Raw genomic sequence first — 21,396 nt, 5'->3', positions numbered from 1 at the left:
TGCGAACAGTTTGTCGTGGAGGTTGGTCCTCTCTCACATTGTCACACTTCAGTTCTGTTGGATGTTTTGGTCACCGAGCTCCTACGTCCTTGATGTTCTGGTTTTTGGGGGGGGGGGTTTGCCCCCCACCCCAAAAAAAAAAAAACGCTGCAGGGTTCGAGTGACACACACAGCCTCGATGAGGACGCACATGAGGGCAGCAGCTCCGAGGAGCAAGCAGTGAGAGAGGTCACACACACCGCTGAACACAACCAGGATGAAACGACCGAGGACGAAACACCCAGCATCAGTATGTACCTGCCGGGTAAACACACTGCTTTTGTGTTTTTTCTCTCTTTCTCTCTCTCTCACACACACACACACACACACACAGGTGCGCATGTCATGAATATTACCTGTGTGTGTGTGTGTGTGTGTGTAGTTCTTTTAATCAAACTTGCTTATTAATGTAATATGTATACATTACACACATTACTGTGTGTGTGTGTGTATGATATACTGTGTGTGCATCTGCATTTGTGTATGTGTGATATATAAATAATAAAAATATAAAAAAAGTGTGTCTCTCTCTCTGGCTTTGTATTTAGACAAGAATCATATGAATGAATGCTGTGTGTGTGTGTGTGTGTGTGTGTGTGTGTGTGTGTGTGTGTAAACCCAGCAGAGGTGCTGCAGTGTTTCTTGGCTACGCGCGAGGCCATGCAGCTGCAGCAGAATGAGACTGTGTACGAGTCGTCAGGCACCAGCACGCTGCCCAGCACATCGGAGAGCCCGGCCACCCCAGACACACACACGCCCACCTGTGTGCCCTTCACCTCCGTCTGCCAGCTGCTCATCAAACGCTGCCTCTTCCTGCTGCTGGGGGTCCGACCCGCCTGGCACGATCACAGCCAACACACAAACAGCACAGCTGCCAGGTGTGTGTGTGTGTGTGTGTTACACACGCACGTACTTTGTAATTCTGATCTGACACTAATGCACTAATACGATACGGTTTGTTACAAATCAATTAAAGATGGATGTGTGAGTTTATTTAGAGATTGATTTCTTGTCCGTCTGTACAGGAAGTCCGTGTACTCGTCTGAAGCGCAGAGAGCGAGAGTGGAGTTCTTTAACCCTTACAACAGCCGGAGACAGAGTGAGAGAGAGGTATGGAATATATACACTACACTGTACATCATTTATATACTGTAACTAGCCATCGAGCATTTCACTGATCCATAGGCTTCATCATGTGTTTTATTTTTGTTCCTGCTTTCAAGACTTCAGATCATTCCAGAAGCTGCTCAGGGTCTGTAAAGAGTAAGATGGGTAAGTCACGTAGTACAGAAACGTACATATTTTTTAATGTTGTGCCAAGGTCAGGCTAGTGATTTTAGTTCAGTGATTTTTTTTTTTTCTGAAATAGCTTATCTAAATTGACATTGTGGACAAAAGGCTGAACTGGAGGGATCAGAGCTGAAGATGCTGAGATGTTCATTAGGAGTTACAAAGTTGGACAGGATGAGAAATGAGAATATTAGAGGGACAGGGCATGTAGGACGGCTTGGAGACAAAGTCAGAGAGGTGAGATTGAGATGGTTTGGACGCGTACAGAGCAGAGATTCAGGGTGTACTGGGGAAAAGAATACTGGAGATGGAGTTGCGGGTAGAAGGAAATGAGGAAGAGCAAAGATGGATGTGGTGAAGGAGGACATGGGGACGGTTGGTGTGACGGAAGAAGATACGGAGGACAGGAGGAGATGGAGGGACATTATACACTGTGGAGAAACCTAACAGGAACAGCTGGAAGAAAAAGAAGACGACATTATGGACAAAAATGAAAGATTTGGCTTTAGATCTAGTTGTAAGGTTATGGTTATAATTTATATTGTCTTATATTCAGATTGTGTGTGTGTGTGTGTGTGTGTGTGTGTGTGTGTGTAGGGCTGCCACTGTGCTCTCTGGGCATTATGAAGGATGCGTGGGAGAGACTGAGACAGTGCATCAGTCCAGACACGGTGCTCAGCTCTGCGACTCTCAGCTCACCCATGATTGACCAGGTCTCTGTCTCTCTCTGTCTCTCTCTCACTTTATTCGAGGCATGTAACTCAACTGATTGTTGTGTTTTTTTTGTCAGTTATTTATTGTTTGATGGCTTTGCACTGTGCTCATTGTGTATTACTTTTTTTTTGGGGGGGGGTTATATTTTTTGCCTTTTTAGAGGCAACATTTAGGGAAGTGTGTGTGCAGGGCCGTTGACAGCTTTGGCTGGGCCCGGGACAAAATAATCTGAGTGGGCCCCCCCACACACACACACACACATACGTGCGCACGCACATCGCCACACAGCAACCACCCACACCCAACCCCTCTTTTCACAGTCTCCATTCACTCCAACCCTTAAATAACAGGTATTCCAAGCCCATTATAACAGTCAACCATTTTATTTCAACATTTCAACATATTTACAGTTTGAACATTTCCTTAGTCTGCAACTATTCAGGTGCGAAATGCAATGCGCCGAACTTTTGCTGTGGCAAAGTCGTCAATATGAATGGTGCGTCGCGCGTGCTGGGATTACATTACGGGGCTGGAAAAAAGTTATCTGTGTCTTACCTGGCTAAGCTGCCCCACTGCCTTCACCACCTGCTGCATCATCTGAATCTTTTCTAAAATATCTATGCAGTGAGCCAGGCCCGGCGCCATGGGCGGGCCTTAGGGGGCCGTGCCCGCCCTGAGACTCATGTGGGCCCGCCCTGCTGGAACCCAGAGCAGAGACTTTTTTTTCATAGGAGACAGGTCACTGAAGAAATCGTCCATAGAAATGAATGGGGACAGTTCGTAACGGCAGCAAACATTCTAATCAACCGTCTCTGACGGCAGTACGGGTCTGCAAATATCCCGCCTGTTCCGCTGCCAACAACCAATCATATGTCGAGCTGAACCAACAGCTTTCCAATCATCTTGCAGCTTCGTGCTCCGCTGTCCCTCTCCTGCCGTTATAGAAGTACTGCGCCTGCGCAGTGTCAAAATAATCCACGAGAAAAGTGGATTTTAAAGCTTTTTCTGAGTCATGAGAACCAACCTAACACTCAAGTATAATCAACTTTTCATGGCGATTTCAATCATATGCTCTTCGCGACCGTTAGTTTTCACAGAGTCCAGTATTGATATCTCCCCATTCATGTTCAGAGGGTCTGGTCTCACTAATCCGAAAAAGATGCCTGAAAGTGGCCGGCGAGTGACCGCACTTGGCCTGATAGGAGCCCGTCACAGCTTCTTCTTCTTCTTTGTTTTTTTTTCCCCCTCAAAAAAAAAACAAAAACGTAAACTACAAGTCAAAGTTTTTCAGTATAACAATAATAAAGAAAAATGTGCTCAATTTAAAATGTATTGAAACTATTCGAAATCGGCTGATCGGTTCATTCATTATTATCCGTGAGTACAGAAACACTAGTAATAATTTCTGGATCATTGCTATAAACGTGGACTAATATTTCTTGGGAACCAATGGGTTAATGTAATGGAATGAACCAACCGACCAATCGCATTTTTCCTTCAAATGGTATCTGGGTAAATCAGCAGCTGTCTCAGCCAATCACATTTTATTGCTGGACGGGATCATATCACGACATCTTCCGGTCGATACCCGAAATCAGCTTTGTGTATTGTGAGGCCAGCGGAGCAAAAAAAAAAAACACTTTTAATATGCTGAGCAATGTTTGATACATTTTGGAAAGTTGTTTTGGTTGCTTTATAGGTTTCTTAGAATATTTAACTCGTCACGTCTGTGCTGCTCTCCTGGGTTGCTAGAAACAGTTGTGTTGCCCTGGCTTGGCGTATAAAATGTGTGCCCCCCCCAAAGCAATTCAAGGCCCGTCCGTCAGTCCGTGTCTGGCGCCGGGTCTGCAGTGAGCCCCTGAGGATCTTGGCTTCTTCATCTCTTTTTCTCTTTTCTTTTCTTTTCTTTGCTCCTGACTTGTGCATGTTGGCAACCGGGCTCGCACGCTTATTGTCGAAGCGTTATGATGGAATAGTGCCGTGTTATTTGGCGCCTTAATCAAAGACCAAACCATTTCTGCATTAGGGGTGGTAAGTGGGTTCTTGAATCTATTTTCAAAGACAATAAAGGCAAAAGAACCAGAAATCATTAATTGAATGCAAATATAGCATATTTTCTCCCCCAAATCAACACATTTTGAAATGAAACAGAATGATTAATGGCATCTTCATGAGGGACCAGTTCTGGGCCCCCCCTCATGCCTGGGCCCGGGACAAAATACCCGGTTGTCCCCCCCCTGTCGACGGCCCTGTGTGTGTGTATGTGTGTGTGTGTGTGTGTGTGTTCGTTCATATATTAAAATGTTTGTTTTTTTTCATCTGGAAAATATGGTATTGTTTTATATGAAGGAGAATAATTCTCTCCTTCCTGTAGGTGTTTCACTTCGTGTGTGGGAGTCTGTTGAAGACGTCGCCGTTGGTGGAGAGGGAGGTGTGTGTTCAGGCCGATCCTAAAGCCATCACGCTGGCCATGGCCCAGCAGCAGCACAGAGCGGAGGTCAGCGCTCACACACCACTTTTACCTCAAAAATGCAAATAAAATAGAATTGAATTGAATTAACGTTGCGTAGGCAGCAAGCACAGTTCATTAGCATGTTACATATGACTCCAACTACTTAACACTTCTTGGATAATCGACTGGGTAAAGCCAAACTCAGGATTTTACAGTATAGATCTAAATCCCCATCTGGAGTTCTCTAAAGATATTTGGTTTTGATTTTAATTGAAACGTGTTCACTTTGTGCAGGTCCGAGTCGAGGCCTTGCGTCAGATCTCTTCTTTCCTGGCTGAGATGGAGGAGAAGACTGATGGCTCAACAGTGCCCCCACGCTTCCCAGGCCTTCTGCAGTCAATGCAGCTGCACTTCCTGTCAGGCTGCTTCGGTCTCGGGGCTCCGATCACAGGCAGTCCGGCTACACCCAGTGATATGATTTATCACTACAGCGTAAGAAAATAAGCCAATCCCAGATCTGTTATAAATAGCTGTGCACACCTTGCACTAGTAGTCTGTTAAGCTGTGTGTGTGTGTGTGTGTGTGTGTGTGTGTGTGTGTGTGTGTGCGTGCGTGCGTGCGTAGGCTGGCACTCAGTCGGCCTCTATGAGCACCCAGAGAGAGCTCCAGGCTGCAGCGCACACTCTCTACCAGCAGGTGGTGCGTGTGCTCAGGCAGAAAGTAGCTGTGGAGAAAAAGCAGAAGGGTAAAACACAAATCTTGAACTCAGTTCTGATTGGTCAGATATTGATTAATTTTCAGCTGCATGTCACGTGTTTACATTAATGCATTTGCTTTAATACATTATCGTTTCTATAGCAACAGCCCATTCACAGGGTGGGCGTAAATTCTCAACACTATATAAACATGCTGTGTGAGTATGTTAATAAATATTTACTGAGCCTGTCCCTACTCAGGTTCTTGCCAACAGCTGCTTCTTGCTGCCGTGTTTGCTCTGAATTTCCGCTACGAGCCGGAGGATCTGGTGCTGTTGGTCCGCAGCGGCCTGCTCGAGCTGCTCTCGGCTCTCACCCAGAACGCCTGTGTGTTAGTGAACCATCGCTGGCTCGCTTCCTCCGTCTCAGCCAACGCACTGATGAGCGGCGCTGTGAGACTCGCATCAGCACGCCTGCTCCAGAGTCTCGTCATAGCAGCCAGGTAATGCGCGCGCGCGCACACACACACACAAACACATGCATCACAGAGCCTGTGGAGAAGTAAAGTGATTGATTTCTGATTTCTTTCTCACTAGGTTAATGTCTACTTTATTTAATTCAACTGAAGCAAATTGATTTACAGTCATCTGAGAAATCTATATTTAGAATGGTAATGCATATAGTGTGTGTGTGTGTGTGTGTGTAAAAACCCCAGCTCGTGTGAGGGCTCCTTGCCACTCGACGTGTCTCAGGCTCTGATGGATGTGATGTGTGAGCAGCTACAGGGGCTCTTACACACCTACCACCAGCAGGAGGCGGTGGAGAGCAGCACACAGTGTGAATTACAACACGACCCGGCCAAAATAACAGCCAAGCAGGAGAGTGAGTCAACATTTAATACCCTACTCCCATACCCTAACCACCCTACATATACCCTAACCACCCTACATATACCCTAACCACCCTACATATACCCTAACCACCCTACATATACCCCAACCATCCTACATATACCCTAACCACCCTTACCACCCTACATATACCCTAACCACCCTTACCACCCTACATATACCCTAACCACCCTACATATACCCTAACCACCCTTACCACCCTACATATACCCTAACCACCCTTACCACCCTACATATACCCTAACCACCCTACATATACCCTAACCACCCTACATATACCCTAACCACCCTTACCACCCTACATATACCCCAACCATCCTACATATACCCTAACCACCCTACATATACCCTAACCACCCTACATATACCCTAACCACCCTTACCACCCTACATATACCCTAACCACCCTTACCACCCTACATATACCCTAACCACCCTACATATACCCTAACCACCCTTACCACCCTACATATACCCTAACCACCCTACATATACCCTAACCACCCTACATATACCCTAACCACCCTACATATACCCTAACCACCCTACATATACCCTTACCACCCTACATATACCCCAACCACCCTACATATACCCTAACCACCCTACATATACCCTAACCACCCTACATATACCCTAACCACCCTACATATACCCTAACCACCCTACATATACCCTAACCACCCTACATATACCCTAACCACCCTACATATACCCTTACCACCCTACATATACCCCAACCATCCTACATATACCCTAACCACCCTACATATACCCTAACCACCCTTACCACCCTACATATACCCTAACCACCCTACATATACCCTAACCACCCTACATATACCCTAACCACCCTACATATACCCTAACCACCCTTACCACCCTACATATACCCTTACCACCCTACATATACCCTAACCACCCTGCATATACCCTAACCACCCTTACCACCCTACATATACCCTAACCACCCTACATATACCCTAACCACCCTACATATACCTTAACCACCCTAACCACCCTACATATACCCTAACCACCCTACATATACCCTAACCACCCTACATATACCCTAACCACCCTTACCACCCTACATATACCCTAACCACCCTACATATACCCTAACCACCCTTACCACCCTACATATACCCTAACCACCCTACATATACCCTAACCACCCTACATATACCCTAACCACCCTACATATACCCTAACCACCCTAACCACCCTACATATACCCTAACCACCCTACATATACCCTAACCACCCTACATATACCCTAACCACCCTTACCACCCTACATATACCCTAACCACCCTACATATACCCTAACCACCCTAACCACCCTACATATACCCTAACCACCCTACATATACCCTAACCACCCTACATATACCCTAACCACCCTACATATACCCTAACCACCCTTACCACCCTACATATACCCTAACCACCCTACATATACCCTAACCACCCTACATATACCCTAACCACCCTTACCACCCTACATATACCCTAACCACCCTACATATACCCTAACCACCCTACACATAATCCCTGCCTCTAACCTTAACCACATTACATCCTATCCCTAACTTTAATACCCTACACGTACATCCTACCTCTAATACCCTACCCCTAACTTTAATACCCTGCACCCTACACATGCATCCTAACTTTAATACCCTACCCCTAACTTTAATACCCTACACATGCATCCTACCCCTAACTTTAGTACCCTGCACCCTACACATACATCCTACCCCTAACTTTAGTACCCTGCACCCTACACATGCATCCTAACTTTTAATACCCTATCCCTAACTTTTAATACCCTACACGTACATCCTACCTCTAATACCCTACCCCTAACTATAATACCCTGTACCCTACACATACATCCTACCCCTAACTTTAATACTCTGCACTCTACCCCATACCCTACCCCTAATCTTAATGCCCTGCACCTTACCTATATATCATACCTCTTGCTTTAATACCCTACTCCTATACCCTACTCCTAATTTTAATACCCTGCTCCTGACCCCAACTTCAACCACCCTACACATTACCTACTCTTAAGCTCAATAGCTTAAACATAATTTACCCCTGCACCATTCCTTAACATGATACACATAAGTGTTCTTAAGGAAGCAGTGGTTCAACGTGTGTGTGTGTGTGTGTGATGCTACAGTAGGATCGGATGCATCATGCAGTAACAAAGTCATGGAGTCACAGCTTGCAGACTTTCTAGTCTTCCTCAGACGCGTCCTCTCACCGTCAGTGACCAGAAGAGTTTCATCGTTCTCCAGGTGGATCGACCCTCTGATGACCATCATCTCCTGCCACAGCAGCTCAGGTAGCGGCGGGGGGAGAAACGCTATTTTGTAGCTTAAACTTAAGAGTAACAAGCTCACTGCACACTTTCATTTTAATTTCAAATCTAATGCACGTCTTCCAGGTAATCCTCACTTCCATAATCTCCGTACCAAGCTGTTGGCGTTCCACATCCTCGAAGCGTTACTTCCAGCCTGTGTGGACTCGCTGCAGATGAAACAGGTACGAAAAGCTACAAAGTTGATCCTTTAGCCTGAGTGTCTCTTGATTTTTAATGCTGTTTTGCATTTGCTCTTTTTCTTGCAGATAGTCGATCAGCTGTTTGGACTTTTATCCACCTATATGTGGGAGGAGCCTCTAGCCTTGAGGAGAAATCTGGAAAATCGGAATCTAGACAAAGTGCCTGAGAGCTTAAAGAAGGTACGAGTGTGCTTTAGGCTTAAGAACTTTTCTGATCAGTAGAGGGCGCTGATCGCAGCTGCATTTAATATTCTATGAGGTTGTTTGAATGAATGAATGTTTCTCTCAGCAGTACGTAGCCGTAGGCAGGATTACACTCGCCGTATTGCCTCACTGCGTTTTGTTGTCGTACAGCAGGAGAAACTCGTTTCGGTTGTATTTCAGGAGAGCAGCGTTGAGGACGAGTGCATTCCCATCTGCGATTTCTCCTTCGACCCTCACAAGCTGCTCTGCTGCTCTCTGGAAAGCGGGAACGTTCTCTCTCACGGTTCCGGAGGCAAAGGTTACGGTCTCGCCACCACCGCCATCACCTCCGGCTGCTTCACCTGGAAGGTACGACTAAATACAGGCACTTTAATTTAATTATCAGTGTGAACTCTGACAGTAGTGCAGCCGCATAGCACAGGTTTGTATTAATGCACTTGTTCGAATACGTTATCGTTTTTATAGTAGCAGCTCATTCACAGGGATGTGTATGTGTAATCGTTGATATGGTGACATTTTCTTGAATTAAAGAGACGTTTATTTAACATTTTGTTTGTTTCTAGCTGCTGTAATGAAAGTGAGAACAGGAAATAAGTGGTCATGGATGTTCCACAAAATTAAATATGTGGATAAAAAGTACAGCGTGTTATGTAATAAATTAAAAAAAAAAAGTAATTGGTGGTATAAGAGAAATAAAACATTTTAGGATGTTTTCAATCACAGCATGGCACAAAGTGTTGTAGTCATTTCTTCGTCTTTTGCGAGCTCTTATCGTTGTCAGTCATCGTATTGTTACTCTGGAACTTTTGCACGTAGAACATTGATGCTAATAAATAAAATAAAATTAAACTGAAACCTGATCCTTATCCTTCCCACCCAGTTCTACATCACGAAAGAGAACCGAGGGAATGAGGGAACGTGTATCGGAGTGGCGCGCTGGCCCATCCGTGACTACAACCACCGCAGCACCACGGACATGTGGCTGTACCGCGCTTATAGCGGCAGCCTGTACCACGGGGGTGAGCTGGGTCGAGCACTGCCCTCCTTCACCCAGGGAGACACCATCACCTGCATCCTGGACATGGAGGCCCGGACCATCTCCTTCGCCAAAAACAACCGGGTCAGTACTTTTTTTTTTTTTTTTTTCCCCCCTAATTTACAGCAGCAGGAGGTTAGCAATGCGAAAAAATCAAGTGGAGTTTATGCAAATGAGAAGTGGACCAAGGGGGCGGGGCTTTGCTTCTTTTCCCCATGTAGTTGTTGCTGCTATTATTATTTATTATTATTATTGATTCATTTTTCTAGGTGTTATCTCTATCAGTAACTCTGTTCATCCTGTTAATGAATATTTTCACCATTTTGTTTCCATCAGATATAAAGCTAGTAGACCGCAATACACTTTATAACCGTTTTCCTCCAGATTACAGTTAGGTCCATATATATATATTTGGACACTGACACAGATTTTTGTTTTTTTTTACCTGTTTACTGAAACATATATTCAAGTTATAGTTATATAATGGACATAAAGTCCAGACTTTCAGCTTTCATTTGAGGGTATCCACGTTAAAATTGGATGAAGGGTTTAGGAGTTTCAGCTCCTTAACATGTGCCACCCTGTTTTTAAAGGGACCAAAAGTAATTGGACAATTGACTCAAAGGCTATTTCATGGGCAGGTGTGGGCAATTCCTTCGTTATGTCATTCTCAATTAAGCAGATAAAAGGCCTGGAGTTGATTTGAGGTGTGGTGCTTGCATTTGGAAGATTTTGCTGTGAAGAAAACATGCGGTCAAAAGAGCTCTCCATGCAGGTGAAACAAGCCGTCCTTAAGCTGCGAAAACAGAAAACACCCATCCGAGAAATTGCTACAATATTAGGAGTGGCAAAATCTACAGTTTGGTACATCCTGAGAAAGAAAGAAAGAAAGAAAGCACTGGTGAACTCATCAATGCAAAAAGACCTGGATGCCCACAGAAGACAACAGTGGTGGATGATCGCAGAATAATTTCCATGGTGAAGAGAAACCCCTTCACAACAGCCAACCAAGTGAACAACACCCTCCAGGAAGTAGGCGTATCAATATCCAAATCCACCATAAAGAGAAGACTGCATGAAAGTAAATACAGAGGGTTCACTGCACGGTGCAAGCCACTCATAAGCCTCAAGAATAAAAAGGCGAGATTGGACTTTTGCTAAAAAAACATCTAAAAAAGCCAGCACAGTTCTGGAAGAACATTCTTTGGACAGATGAAACAAAGATCAACCTCTACCAGAATGATGGAAAGAAAAAAGTATGGCGAAGGCGTGGTACAGCTCATGATCCAAAGCATACCACATCATCTGTAAAACACAGCGGAGGCAGTGTGATGGCTTGGGCATGCATGGCTGCCAGTGGCACTGGGTCATTAGTGTTTATTGATGATGTGACACAGGACAGAAGCAGCCGGATGAATTCTGAGGTATTCAGAGACGTACTGTGTGCTCAAATCCAGCCAAACTGATTGGTCGGCGTTTCATAATACAGATGGACAATGACCCAAAACATAAAGCCAAAGCAACCCAGGAGTTTATTAAAGCAAAGAAGTGGAATATTCTTGATTGGCCAAGTCAGTCACCTGATCTCAACCCAATTGAGCAGCATTTCACTTGTTGAAGTCTAAACTTCAGACAGAAAGGCCCACAAACAAAAAGCAACTGAAACCCGCTGCAGTAAAGGCCTGGCAGAGCATTAAAAAGGAGGAAACACAGCGTCTGGTGATGCCCATGAGTTCAAGACTTCAGGCAGTCATTGCCAACAAAGGGTTTTCAACCAAGTATTAGAAATGAACATTTTATTTACAATTATTTAATTTGTCCAATTACTTTTGAGCCCCTGAAATGAAGGGATTGTGTTTAAAAAATGCTTTAGTTCTTCACATTTTTATGCAATCATTTTGTTCAACCCACTGAATTAAAGCTGAAAGTCTGAACTTCAACTGCATCTGAATTGTTTTGTTCAAAATTCATTGTGGTAATGTACAGAACCAAAATTAGAAAAATGTTGCCTCTGTCCAAATATTTATGGACCTAACTGTATGTATTACTCATGTGAAGATGTTTGGTTTCTGGTTGAGTGGGTGGTGTTGTATTTCTACAGACATATTATATTAGCCTGGTGCTACCTTTTGAAACCATGGCAACCAGAAGTAAATTAAAGACGCCCGCTAGCGTAGACCAGCGTAGTGCTTCTGCCCAGTGTACTTAATTTAAAATCACTACTTTTATATCCAAACATAATTACTGGTCAATTCCTAACATCATGCTTTAACTCCTCACACATTTGACTCTAACACGCAGGAACCCAAGCTGGCGTTTGAGGGCGTGGAGGCTACAGAGCTTTACCCCTGTGTGCTCTTCTACAGCAGTAACCCAGGAGAGAAGGTGTGTACGCTACCATCACCACCACCATGCAGTGTAAACGCTCTCACTAGTGTATACAGTTTTTGGTATATGTTGTAGTTTGTATATTGGATTTATTTAATAGACCCCTTCGCATGTTTGTAAACAAACCGACCGTTGCCAGGATGCGCGCGCAGCCTGGACCCAGAAACAATGGCGCTGCCCATAGACCGGCATTATGAGCTGTCAGATTATGCCAAACAATTGTCGTTACAAGATCGAGAATGCTACATAAATAAGTTAACTCTAACAAGTGGACATCGCCTACCGGATCCGCATTTAATTAAAGAGTGGACGGACGATGTTAGTAAGTTCCCTGGTATACAATGGCCAGATATATACTCGTACCTTATTGACAAGACTTCAGTGTACACCCACGAAAAACTTCGTGCCTACAAGTCTTTAGACGCATATGATTATGTTATGTGCGGGCATGTACAACTTGATTAACAATGGGACATTCATATTCATTTTGTTTTAATCAAATGATGCCAGTGATGTGATGGCAATGTGGCTTTAGCTACAACAGCAAATACCAACACTAAACAGCAATTTGCAGGAGGTGATGGCATGAAAGGAATGATGGTGTAAAGAGTGCAGCTAAGAGAAATCAGAGCTGCGTAAAAAGCGAGAGGCAGAGAGCAGAAATGAAACTGAACGGGGCGGGAGCTAGGTTAGAGCAGTCAACGTAAGTTGGCATTTAAAGTGAGGGCACACAATTTTACCTTTCCATCCTTGCTTTAAAATTGTGATTTTCGGCAGACACAAATAATGACGGCACAAAATCTGGACTGCTTGAGTCAAGCGAGACCTCTCCTACAAACAAAACTGCATGCAAAGCTAAGTTAACATGCTAACAATATTCATTACATTGTGTAACTATGACCCAGCTAATCAGACAAACGTTACCAAAGTATTTTGCTACATCAATAAACGAAGACTAGAAAGAATAAAAAAGAAAGATTTAATAAATAGCCTGATCTTACCTGTGATGAAGTGGGCGCTGCAAACCCGCGCATTTTTGATGGTGCTTTCATCCCAGTCTACACGTTTGATGGCTTGTAGTCATAGACATCGGCGATTTTTTTGGAATGGGTGAGATCCTGCTGGAATTCTGAACATTTTAACCCCATCACTGCTACGATTCTGACACCCGACAACACAACAACTCGGCATTTCTGAGTCTTTTTTGGGTCCAGGCTGCGCGCGCAATTTCCGCTTACGTATGAATGACGTTTACTGCGAAGGGGTCTATACCATAGCCGCCTTTTTGTGATATCTGTCCAGATGAGAACCCTCCTAATTCCTAATTCTACTCGGGATGTTTGCATCCTGGATTTTTTTTTTTTTTTTGTCACTTAATGAGATTCTCACTTCTGATTAGCCAGAAGTATTTTTTTTAATTTATTTTTTCCTGCAAAGCTGAGCTCGGAGTCTGAAGTCTTTTCTGTCTGCAGGTGGCGCTGTGTGACCTGCAGATGCGCGGCGTGCCCAGCGATGTTTTGCCCGGTGACCCTCTGTGCTGCCCGCGTGTCGCTGTGCTCCTGGAGGCTACGGTTCAGCTCCTGAGGCGACTCCATCACACCGAGGCCTGGACTCCACACATCAACCAGTACATGACCCAACGCCTGGAGCTCATCAGCATCATCATGAGAGAGGGAACGCAACACACACATGGTGCGCACACAGTTCTTACATCACGTGTGCCATCAAACACCTGATATTGACTATCATTCTCCTTCAGCCTCCAAGTTTCACCATTAAATACCAGCATTAGCGCAAACATTAGCTTGTAAATAGTGTCAACTCTCAAGCACCAGCACTCGTTACTGTACGTTAAACATCGGCACCAATAAACCTTCACCTCCAAATTTCCATCATTTCCCCTCAGTCTGTTTTGTATAAACGGGTGAAGTGGATGGGTGAAACCACTGCCTTATCCTCAGTTCATACTTCTGGGATCGCTGTCGTTTTTGTTTTTGCCCAGGAGGTGGCAGTAAGGAGCAGGCTGAAGGTGGAGAGGACATGGAGCGAGAGTGGAAGGTGAGGAGTCCTGACCTGCTGTGCGACGGCCAGCTCGGCGTGCTGTGTTCGGACGTGTGGCCCGTCCTGGCTCTGATCGGAGGCGTGGACAGCGGCCTTAGGGCAGGAGGGGCGTGTCTGCACAAACCCAGCGGGCGCCGGGCCACCCTGTTGGGGGTAGTGAAGGAGGGCAGCAGCCTGGCGAAGCTGCAGTGGGAGGAGACTGATCTGACTGTGAGGTAAGAGTGCGGATACACAAACATCAACACGTTATAAATAAACACTTCCTGTCGTGCTGTTATTCCAGAGTCACTGTTACAATCCGGAAGGTGATTGTTTTCCTGTAACAACATGGTACGAAGTGTTTTATTCCTCTTACACGTCTGTCCCGTCATCCGTCTCACTCACTGCCATGAGCAGCGATCTGTTCCTCTGCATCGTTATTCCGTTCCTTTTTCTGTTGTTTCCTTTCTCTTTTTTTATTCCTAATCATTATCCTTTGTTCTTTTTTCTTCTTTTCTCCTCTTTTTCTTTCCATCCTCCATCTTTTTCCCCCTCATCTCTTTTGCCTTCCTTCCTTTCTGCCCCTCGTTTTCTTGTTTTCCTCACCTCCCCTTACTTCCTTTACGTTTCCTTTGATTTTTTTTTCCTCCAATCCTCCCTTCTTTCCTTGCGATCTCCTCTCCTTCCTTTTCTTTTCATCTTCTTTCCTCTCTGTCTTCCCTTTATGTAACCTTGATCTTCTGTCCTCCCTTTCTTCTCTTCATTTTCCTTTCATATTCTTTTCACTCATTCTGTTCCTCCTTTTATTATGATATCCTCTCTTCCCTTTATTTCCTTTCTTTCTTTACTCACATTCTCTCTTTCCTTGAACTTTTCCTGTTATCATCTTTTCTCTCAATCTATCCTTTTCTTCTGATTTCCTCTTTCCTCTCCCCTTCCATTTCCCTTTTAATCCTTTTTCCTTTCTATCCTTTTTGTCTGATCTCTTCTCCTCACTTTTGCCTTCTGTTCCTTTCATCTTTTCTTCCCTTTCTTTGCCTTTGATCTCCTCTCCACACTTTTCCCTGCCTTTTCTTCCAACCCCTTCTCCCTTTCCTTTTATTCTTTTCTTCCGTTCTATTCCTTTTGATCTTCTTTCCTCACTTTCCTCTCCTCTTTGCCACATCATCTCTCCTCCTTTATCCCTCCTTTTTCTCCTCACCTTCACTTTCCCCCCAAATCCTCTCTCCTGATTTTTTTCTACCTCTTTATATTTTCTCATCCCTCCTTCACTCTTTTTATCCCCATTTCTTTTTCCCTCACTCCTCTCATTTTTTTTCTCCTTTTTCCCTTGCCCCCTCTTCTCTCTCTCTCTCTCTCTCTCTGCCGTACTCTCACTAACTCAAAGCTTCCTGAATTCTTGGTCACCCAGCGACACTCCGCTCTCGTCCCTGGAGCCGTGCGACGTGCCTCAGCTGGATGTGTCGCACTGCAGCAGCTTCACCGCCTCCACCATCTTCGATCTCATCCTGCTGACAGGTGTGCTTGAGGAGGCGGAGCCTAAATCCAGGTCCAGGGTACGAGCGCATTCTCGCAAGCAGATCGGGCCGGAGGGCGGAACCAGGAGCGAACTGGAGAAGAAGCTGGACGAGGACATCACACGCGTCATTATGCTGGAAGAAGAAAACGACACAGAAAAAGACGAGTTCCAAGAATCCATAAAAGTCCAAAAGCCTTTGGGAGAAGCGCAGGAAAGCACGTCGTACACTGCGCAACAGAAAGCGGACACGTTTGGCCCGGAGCTGCGTGCCGTCCGGGTCTCGTACCTCCTCCTCGGCGCTCTGAAGTCTCTGGCCGTGATTCTGAACTGCACTAAGTTCACCGACCTGCTCCTGGTGCCCAAAGCAGAAACGAGCAGCGGCACGGGCAGCCCCGAGCAATCGAGCGCTGAGCTGCGATCCGTGCTGCAGTTCCTGGTGCGCAGCATGGTGAAGTGGGCGGTCAGGCCGTGTCCCATAAAACAGCACGTCACCATGTCTGATCTGGAGAGAGCGCAGATTATGATCTTTAAAGGAGCTTTACGCAGAATGCAGGACGATGGAGACAAGGAGAATATAGGTACGTGAAGGACAGGATCCGTCTCGCAGAATCCGTCCTCGTTCACAGTGAGGACTCGACTCCGAATCGACTCGAGTGCAGGAAGTGAATCGAACAAACCGTGTGTTTTGGGTTACAGTTAATGTCATGATAAATTACAAACTGCCTTGAAGCAGCTGACTTGATGTTAAGGTTTTCTACTCAAAAGTGTAAAATCTTTTTACAGATTTCCCTCCATTTTTTTTTTTAAATTAGTTTAGAAATAAAATTGCAATTTTTTTAAATCTTAGAAAAAAGTTTTCGTAGACATTATATGAATCGTTGAACAAATATCACACATCGTTGAAATGCCTTCAAAAATCGTATGATCATTTTGTCATATTGCCCCACCCTAGATGTGATACACATTTATTTATTTATTTATTTATTTATAAAGGGGGGAAAAAGTTTATACAGGAAGCTCTCATCACCATAGTGTTTTTCAGAGAGGTCCAGTCCATATATAATCTTATTCTGTCCACATTCACTGGATGTGAGCAATCGCACGCTCTGATTGGCTACCCTACTACTAGAATATCAGCTCATATACCGTGAGTGGAGAAAAACAAAATGGTGGAGTGTGCTGCTGAACCAACTGAGGATGAAATAAAAACTCTACTCGAAAACAAAATCCTAGAAATCATTATCAAGTTTTTAAAAGAGACAGAAATGGCTAAAAGAATATAGTCGCCCCGTCCCGTCCCCCCCCCCCCCCCAAAAAAAAACAACCACAACTGTTCCACACTCCAGCCCAGTTGGTGGCGGTAGTGTACCTTTAAATTTGGCAAACCGCCAAAAAATCCCTAAGAAAAAGAAACTGCCAAAAAATACCCAAAAAAAGCAACAAAATATGGAATAAAAGTATTTGATGGTAAGAGCACATCTTGAATCTTCATTAATTATCACATTTTTCACAAACTGCTCCTGTCATTTCGCCGGTTTGTTTACATTCTAAGCGGAAATGATTTTGTCGGACATTTTGTATTTTTTTTTTATCAAATTTGCATACGATAAAAATGCTCTGTTTCTCAAAATCCAGGGAATGTGGATAGAATAAAACCGTTATTCCACTCAATCTCGTCGTACATGGTTTATGGCCACTCATATACGACTCAGTTTCATGGAATAACTGTTAATTATCCATTTAATAAACAAATTACATGAATATGAAAATTATACAAATAAAAATTAAGAGTGAAATCTTTCCAGAATAATCTAAAATGTATGTAATATATAAATATGTGAGTAACATTAAGTTCATCTCAAAAAAATGCACGAAATATTTTTGACTAGTTAGTTATATAATTACCAAATTATTTATTTGATTTTTTTTTTTGTGATTCCTGCACGCGCTCGTTTGTTGAAAGAGGTTTGAGAGCTCGATATGCACCTCCAGATGATATTTTTCTCAAACCAAAAGAAATAAAAGTATCAGTTTAGAAAACCGTAATCAGGAGGTCCCTGCTGTTTACACACACAAACCCCTCCGTTTCAGGTCTTAGGCATTGTGTGAAAATTCTCTCTGTCTTATTCTCTCTGATATATAATTAATGATATTTTCCAACTCATTACTCCGTAACCGAGTTCACCATGTGGTTTATTTCCACTCCGCAGGTCACAGCGCGTCTCAGCCGGTGTCCCAGTCTTCCAGCTCCATGTCTCTGCACAGCAACGCCTCTGACATGACCACCATGTTCGGACAGTCAGCGTCGTCCTCCGCCAACGACCTGACGTCGTCTCTCCTCACCGCTTTACAGGCTGATGGCTTGGACAATTTTAACCCTTTCCTCCCCATCAGCATCCTGCAGTGAGTAAAGGGGACACACACACACACACACCTCTGACTGGCACAGAAACATTTCCTCAAGAATTATATCACTGTTTAATTGTGTAACGCTCTTTCATTTTAAAAATAAAAAAGTAATTATTCTAGTCAGTTTCCACACACACACACACACACACACACACACACACACACACACACACACGCATAGCCAGTCAGCCAGCTGTCTGATGTGGCTGGATGTGTTTACTCCAGATCAGACAGCTGCACAGATACAGATGAGACTCACACTTTGGTGCCTGAGGATGAGAATGAGAGAGCAGGTGAGTGTGGGTGGTGGTGGGGGGACATGCCTGTGTGTACACTAATCACTTTAACCCCAGCAGCATGTTGATCTAAAACCTGACATCTGCATGTTCTCTGCAGGAGAGAAGCTGAAGCAGGGCTCACACTCACAACAGCACAGTTATTTATATTTTTATTACAGTTTTAATATGTAAGAAGCAATGGCTCTAAATGAGAACTAAAACCATCGGTGTGGTGCTTCTATAGGAAAATCATCAACGATGCGATGAAGCAGAGTTACTGTTATCACACCAAAGTTGATTATTTTCTTATAACAACACGCCCAACATCTTTTATTCCTCTTATACCAGAGTAATTTACCAACATTTTGCAATTTTTATTAAATAGCCTAATGATGCATCATACTTTTTATTCGTTTATGGTTACGTTTCATTTTGTGGAACGTCCTAGCAAGTTAGTTCCTGTTCTCATTTATGTTCCAGGTCAGAATTGTAAGTCAGGTGGAATTTTTAATCCTAGGTTAGAATTAGAACCCAGTTCATAATTCACTACTTGTATCAGGGAGACTTGCTCTATCTCGGGTTCGGTTTAGGGTTCTGATTTGGGAAGACTTTGTATTTTAAACTACTTGATGATGTAATAAGACTGGACTCATTTAATACTGTAAATTCAAAACGTATATCAGTTCTTTCATCAGAATTGTTGCTGGTCTAGTGGTGAAGGTGTTGGGTTAAGAATCAGAAGGTTCTGAGTTTGAATCCTGGTTAAAAATGAAAAAAAGATATTTAAAAAAAATGCTAATTAGGTAGACAGACAGAGAAGAGGAAATACTAGGTAGGTGTAGACAGAGAGGAAATGGATGGAAGGAAGAAAGACAAAAGAAATGATGGAAAGAATCTTCCCTTTTAAGAATCTTAGAAGAGATAATCCAAAATTTTACCAAGGTCGGAAATTATGAGCTCGGTTAAAAATTTTAACCCGGGTCAAAAAAAAAAATTAAATCACCACGGTTGAATTTTTTTTTTTTACTTGTAATATTTATGTTAAAGCACATTAAACGATCAACAGGAAAAGGAAATGCTTTTACCTTTTTAGATCCTGTGTGTTTCGACAACTTTATGGATCGAATATTTTAATAAAATGGTATTTAAACCAGCATTAGTGGATTTTGGAATCTGTCGTTTGAAAATGTTTGTTCTGCTCGTCACTTTTACAGTAAAATATTAACAAATGTTCAGTGAATTTTTGACAAACCACACCTTGAGCGTTCATATAAGCAACGTGTGCAGTTTTTCTTACGTAAAATTGAACTTGGAGTCTGGAAACTATGGGAATTGATGGATAAATGGATCATTTAGGGTGGAGGAGGCGGGAGAGAGGCAGGACCGAGGCAGGATCTGTGCTGATGGCTGAATGTGGCCTCTGTGCCGATGCGGCTCATGCTAGCAGCTCTTCTTTCTCTCTGTTTGCATGTGTGTGTGTGTGTGTGTGTGTGTGTGTGTGTGTGTGTGTGCGCACGCACATGGCTGTTGCAGGCGCATGGTTCTGGCTCGCTTCCCCACACTGGCCGGGTTGGTCCACAGCCCCATGTTGCCCCCAGCGATCAGCTTGGTAGGCTCCGCCCCCTGCACAGGATTCGCTGAGCAGCAGACGAGCTTCCTCGAGCCGTGCGGTCAAACCAGAACCCCTGTAGGTAAGACTCGAGAGGACCGGAGGAGACAAGAAAAGAACAGAACACGTTAATGTAAACCTGCCAGCTGCAGCTGCACTACTGTCAGAGCTGCTATTATAGGAAATTAATCAACACCTGACCAATCACAATCCAGAATTCAACAGCGCTATGGTTTCTGCTGATTGACTTTATTATTATTGGATGGATTTCAGTGGTGTGTTCCTGATTTGTAATTTACTTTATGCATGAAGATAACATCTATTAAACTTTGGAGTGTTTTTGAAATTTCTGTCATGATTCTAAATTTACATAATTTATGAAATTTTGGATTAAATTGCCAGTTACATTAATCATCAGGTTTCCATAATTTCAGATCCACCACCGATGTTTGTTCCTGTTCGTTTGCTCGAAATGGGTTTTTCAGTCAGACACATCTACAGAGCGATGGAAGCTGCAGGTATGTTCATGGAAAAAAAAATTAATGAAATTAATTTCTCATTCAGAATGATTTTATGCATATGAGGGTAAGTCAAAAAGTTCTAAGACAGATGTTATAATTTCAAAAGGTGTGAAAGACATCCCCCAGAATTCTACAAAGAAGGAATTCTCCGATGGAAACACCGCTTGCAGAAGTGTTTAGACTTAAATGGAGGATATGTAGAGAAATAGCTTTGTTATTTTCATAAATAAAGGTTTTTTCAATTTGTCACAGAACATTTTGACTTACCCTCGTATTCCTTTACAGTTTGGAAAACAGCGGCCTGTGGGACAAATCCAGCCTGGTTCTGGAATGAAGAACTTTTTTTTTTTTTTTTTTTAAAGTGTGGCTGTGATTTCATACGTTTCACACACAGGAAATCCTGTACTGATTTGACCTTTGACCTCTGCTTTAGGGGTCACCGGTGAGGTGGACTCGGCGACGGTGGAGGTCCTGGCGAGCTGGATGCTGGAGAATCCTCTGGCTGAGGAACAGCAGGGAGGAGAGAGCGTATCAGCAGCTGATTCCGCGCACACACCGTCCTCAGACGGACCTGAGACTGTACAGTGTCCAGAATCTCCGACTGTGCATGGAGAACCTAGCGAGAGGTGTGTGTGTGTGTGTGTGTGCGCGTGCAAATGGCTGAAGAACTGAACCGAGTGTTTTATAAACCTCTCACATGATTACATTGAACAT

General features: G+C 43.8%; 1 protein-coding gene across 8 annotated transcripts in view; it reads left to right on the top strand.

Annotated features, from left to right (window-relative positions):
- LOC132895123 (probable E3 ubiquitin-protein ligase HERC1) overlaps positions 1-21,396 on the top strand; it is a 91,025-nt gene that overhangs the window by 39,360 nt on the left and 30,269 nt on the right. For 2 of the 8 annotated variants that reach the window (XM_060935343.1, XM_060935344.1), the window contains exons 22-44: positions 154-304; positions 662-917; positions 1,065-1,149; positions 1,263-1,311; positions 1,927-2,042; positions 4,418-4,540; positions 4,790-4,987; positions 5,120-5,240; positions 5,452-5,692; positions 5,906-6,072; positions 8,296-8,460; positions 8,563-8,660; positions 8,745-8,858; positions 9,063-9,230; positions 9,763-10,002; positions 12,220-12,303; positions 13,779-13,998; positions 14,309-14,582; positions 15,734-16,443; positions 18,076-18,268; positions 20,086-20,243; positions 20,596-20,679; positions 21,116-21,308. In XM_060935343.1, the coding sequence (XP_060791326.1) occupies positions 154-304; positions 662-917; positions 1,065-1,149; positions 1,263-1,311; positions 1,927-2,042; positions 4,418-4,540; positions 4,790-4,987; positions 5,120-5,240; positions 5,452-5,692; positions 5,906-6,072; positions 8,296-8,460; positions 8,563-8,660; positions 8,745-8,858; positions 9,063-9,230; positions 9,763-10,002; positions 12,220-12,303; positions 13,779-13,998; positions 14,309-14,582; positions 15,734-16,443; positions 18,076-18,268; positions 20,086-20,243; positions 20,596-20,679; positions 21,116-21,308 (4,208 nt within the window). The remainder of the gene's footprint in view (positions 1-153; positions 305-661; positions 918-1,064; positions 1,150-1,262; positions 1,312-1,926; positions 2,043-4,417; positions 4,541-4,789; positions 4,988-5,119; positions 5,241-5,451; positions 5,693-5,905; positions 6,073-8,295; positions 8,461-8,562; positions 8,661-8,744; positions 8,859-9,062; positions 9,231-9,762; positions 10,003-12,219; positions 12,304-13,778; positions 13,999-14,308; positions 14,583-15,733; positions 16,444-18,075; positions 18,269-20,085; positions 20,244-20,595; positions 20,680-21,115; positions 21,309-21,396) is intronic. The other 6 variants (XM_060935350.1, XM_060935349.1, XM_060935348.1 and 3 more) reach the window with 6 other exon arrangements.

Source organism: Neoarius graeffei, chromosome 12 (genome assembly GCF_027579695.1).
Source record: "Neoarius graeffei isolate fNeoGra1 chromosome 12, fNeoGra1.pri, whole genome shotgun sequence".
NCBI lineage: Eukaryota > Metazoa > Chordata > Actinopteri > Siluriformes > Ariidae > Neoarius > Neoarius graeffei.
Note: the sequence above shows the minus strand (reverse complement) of the source record. Positions and strands in the feature narration are given on the sequence as shown.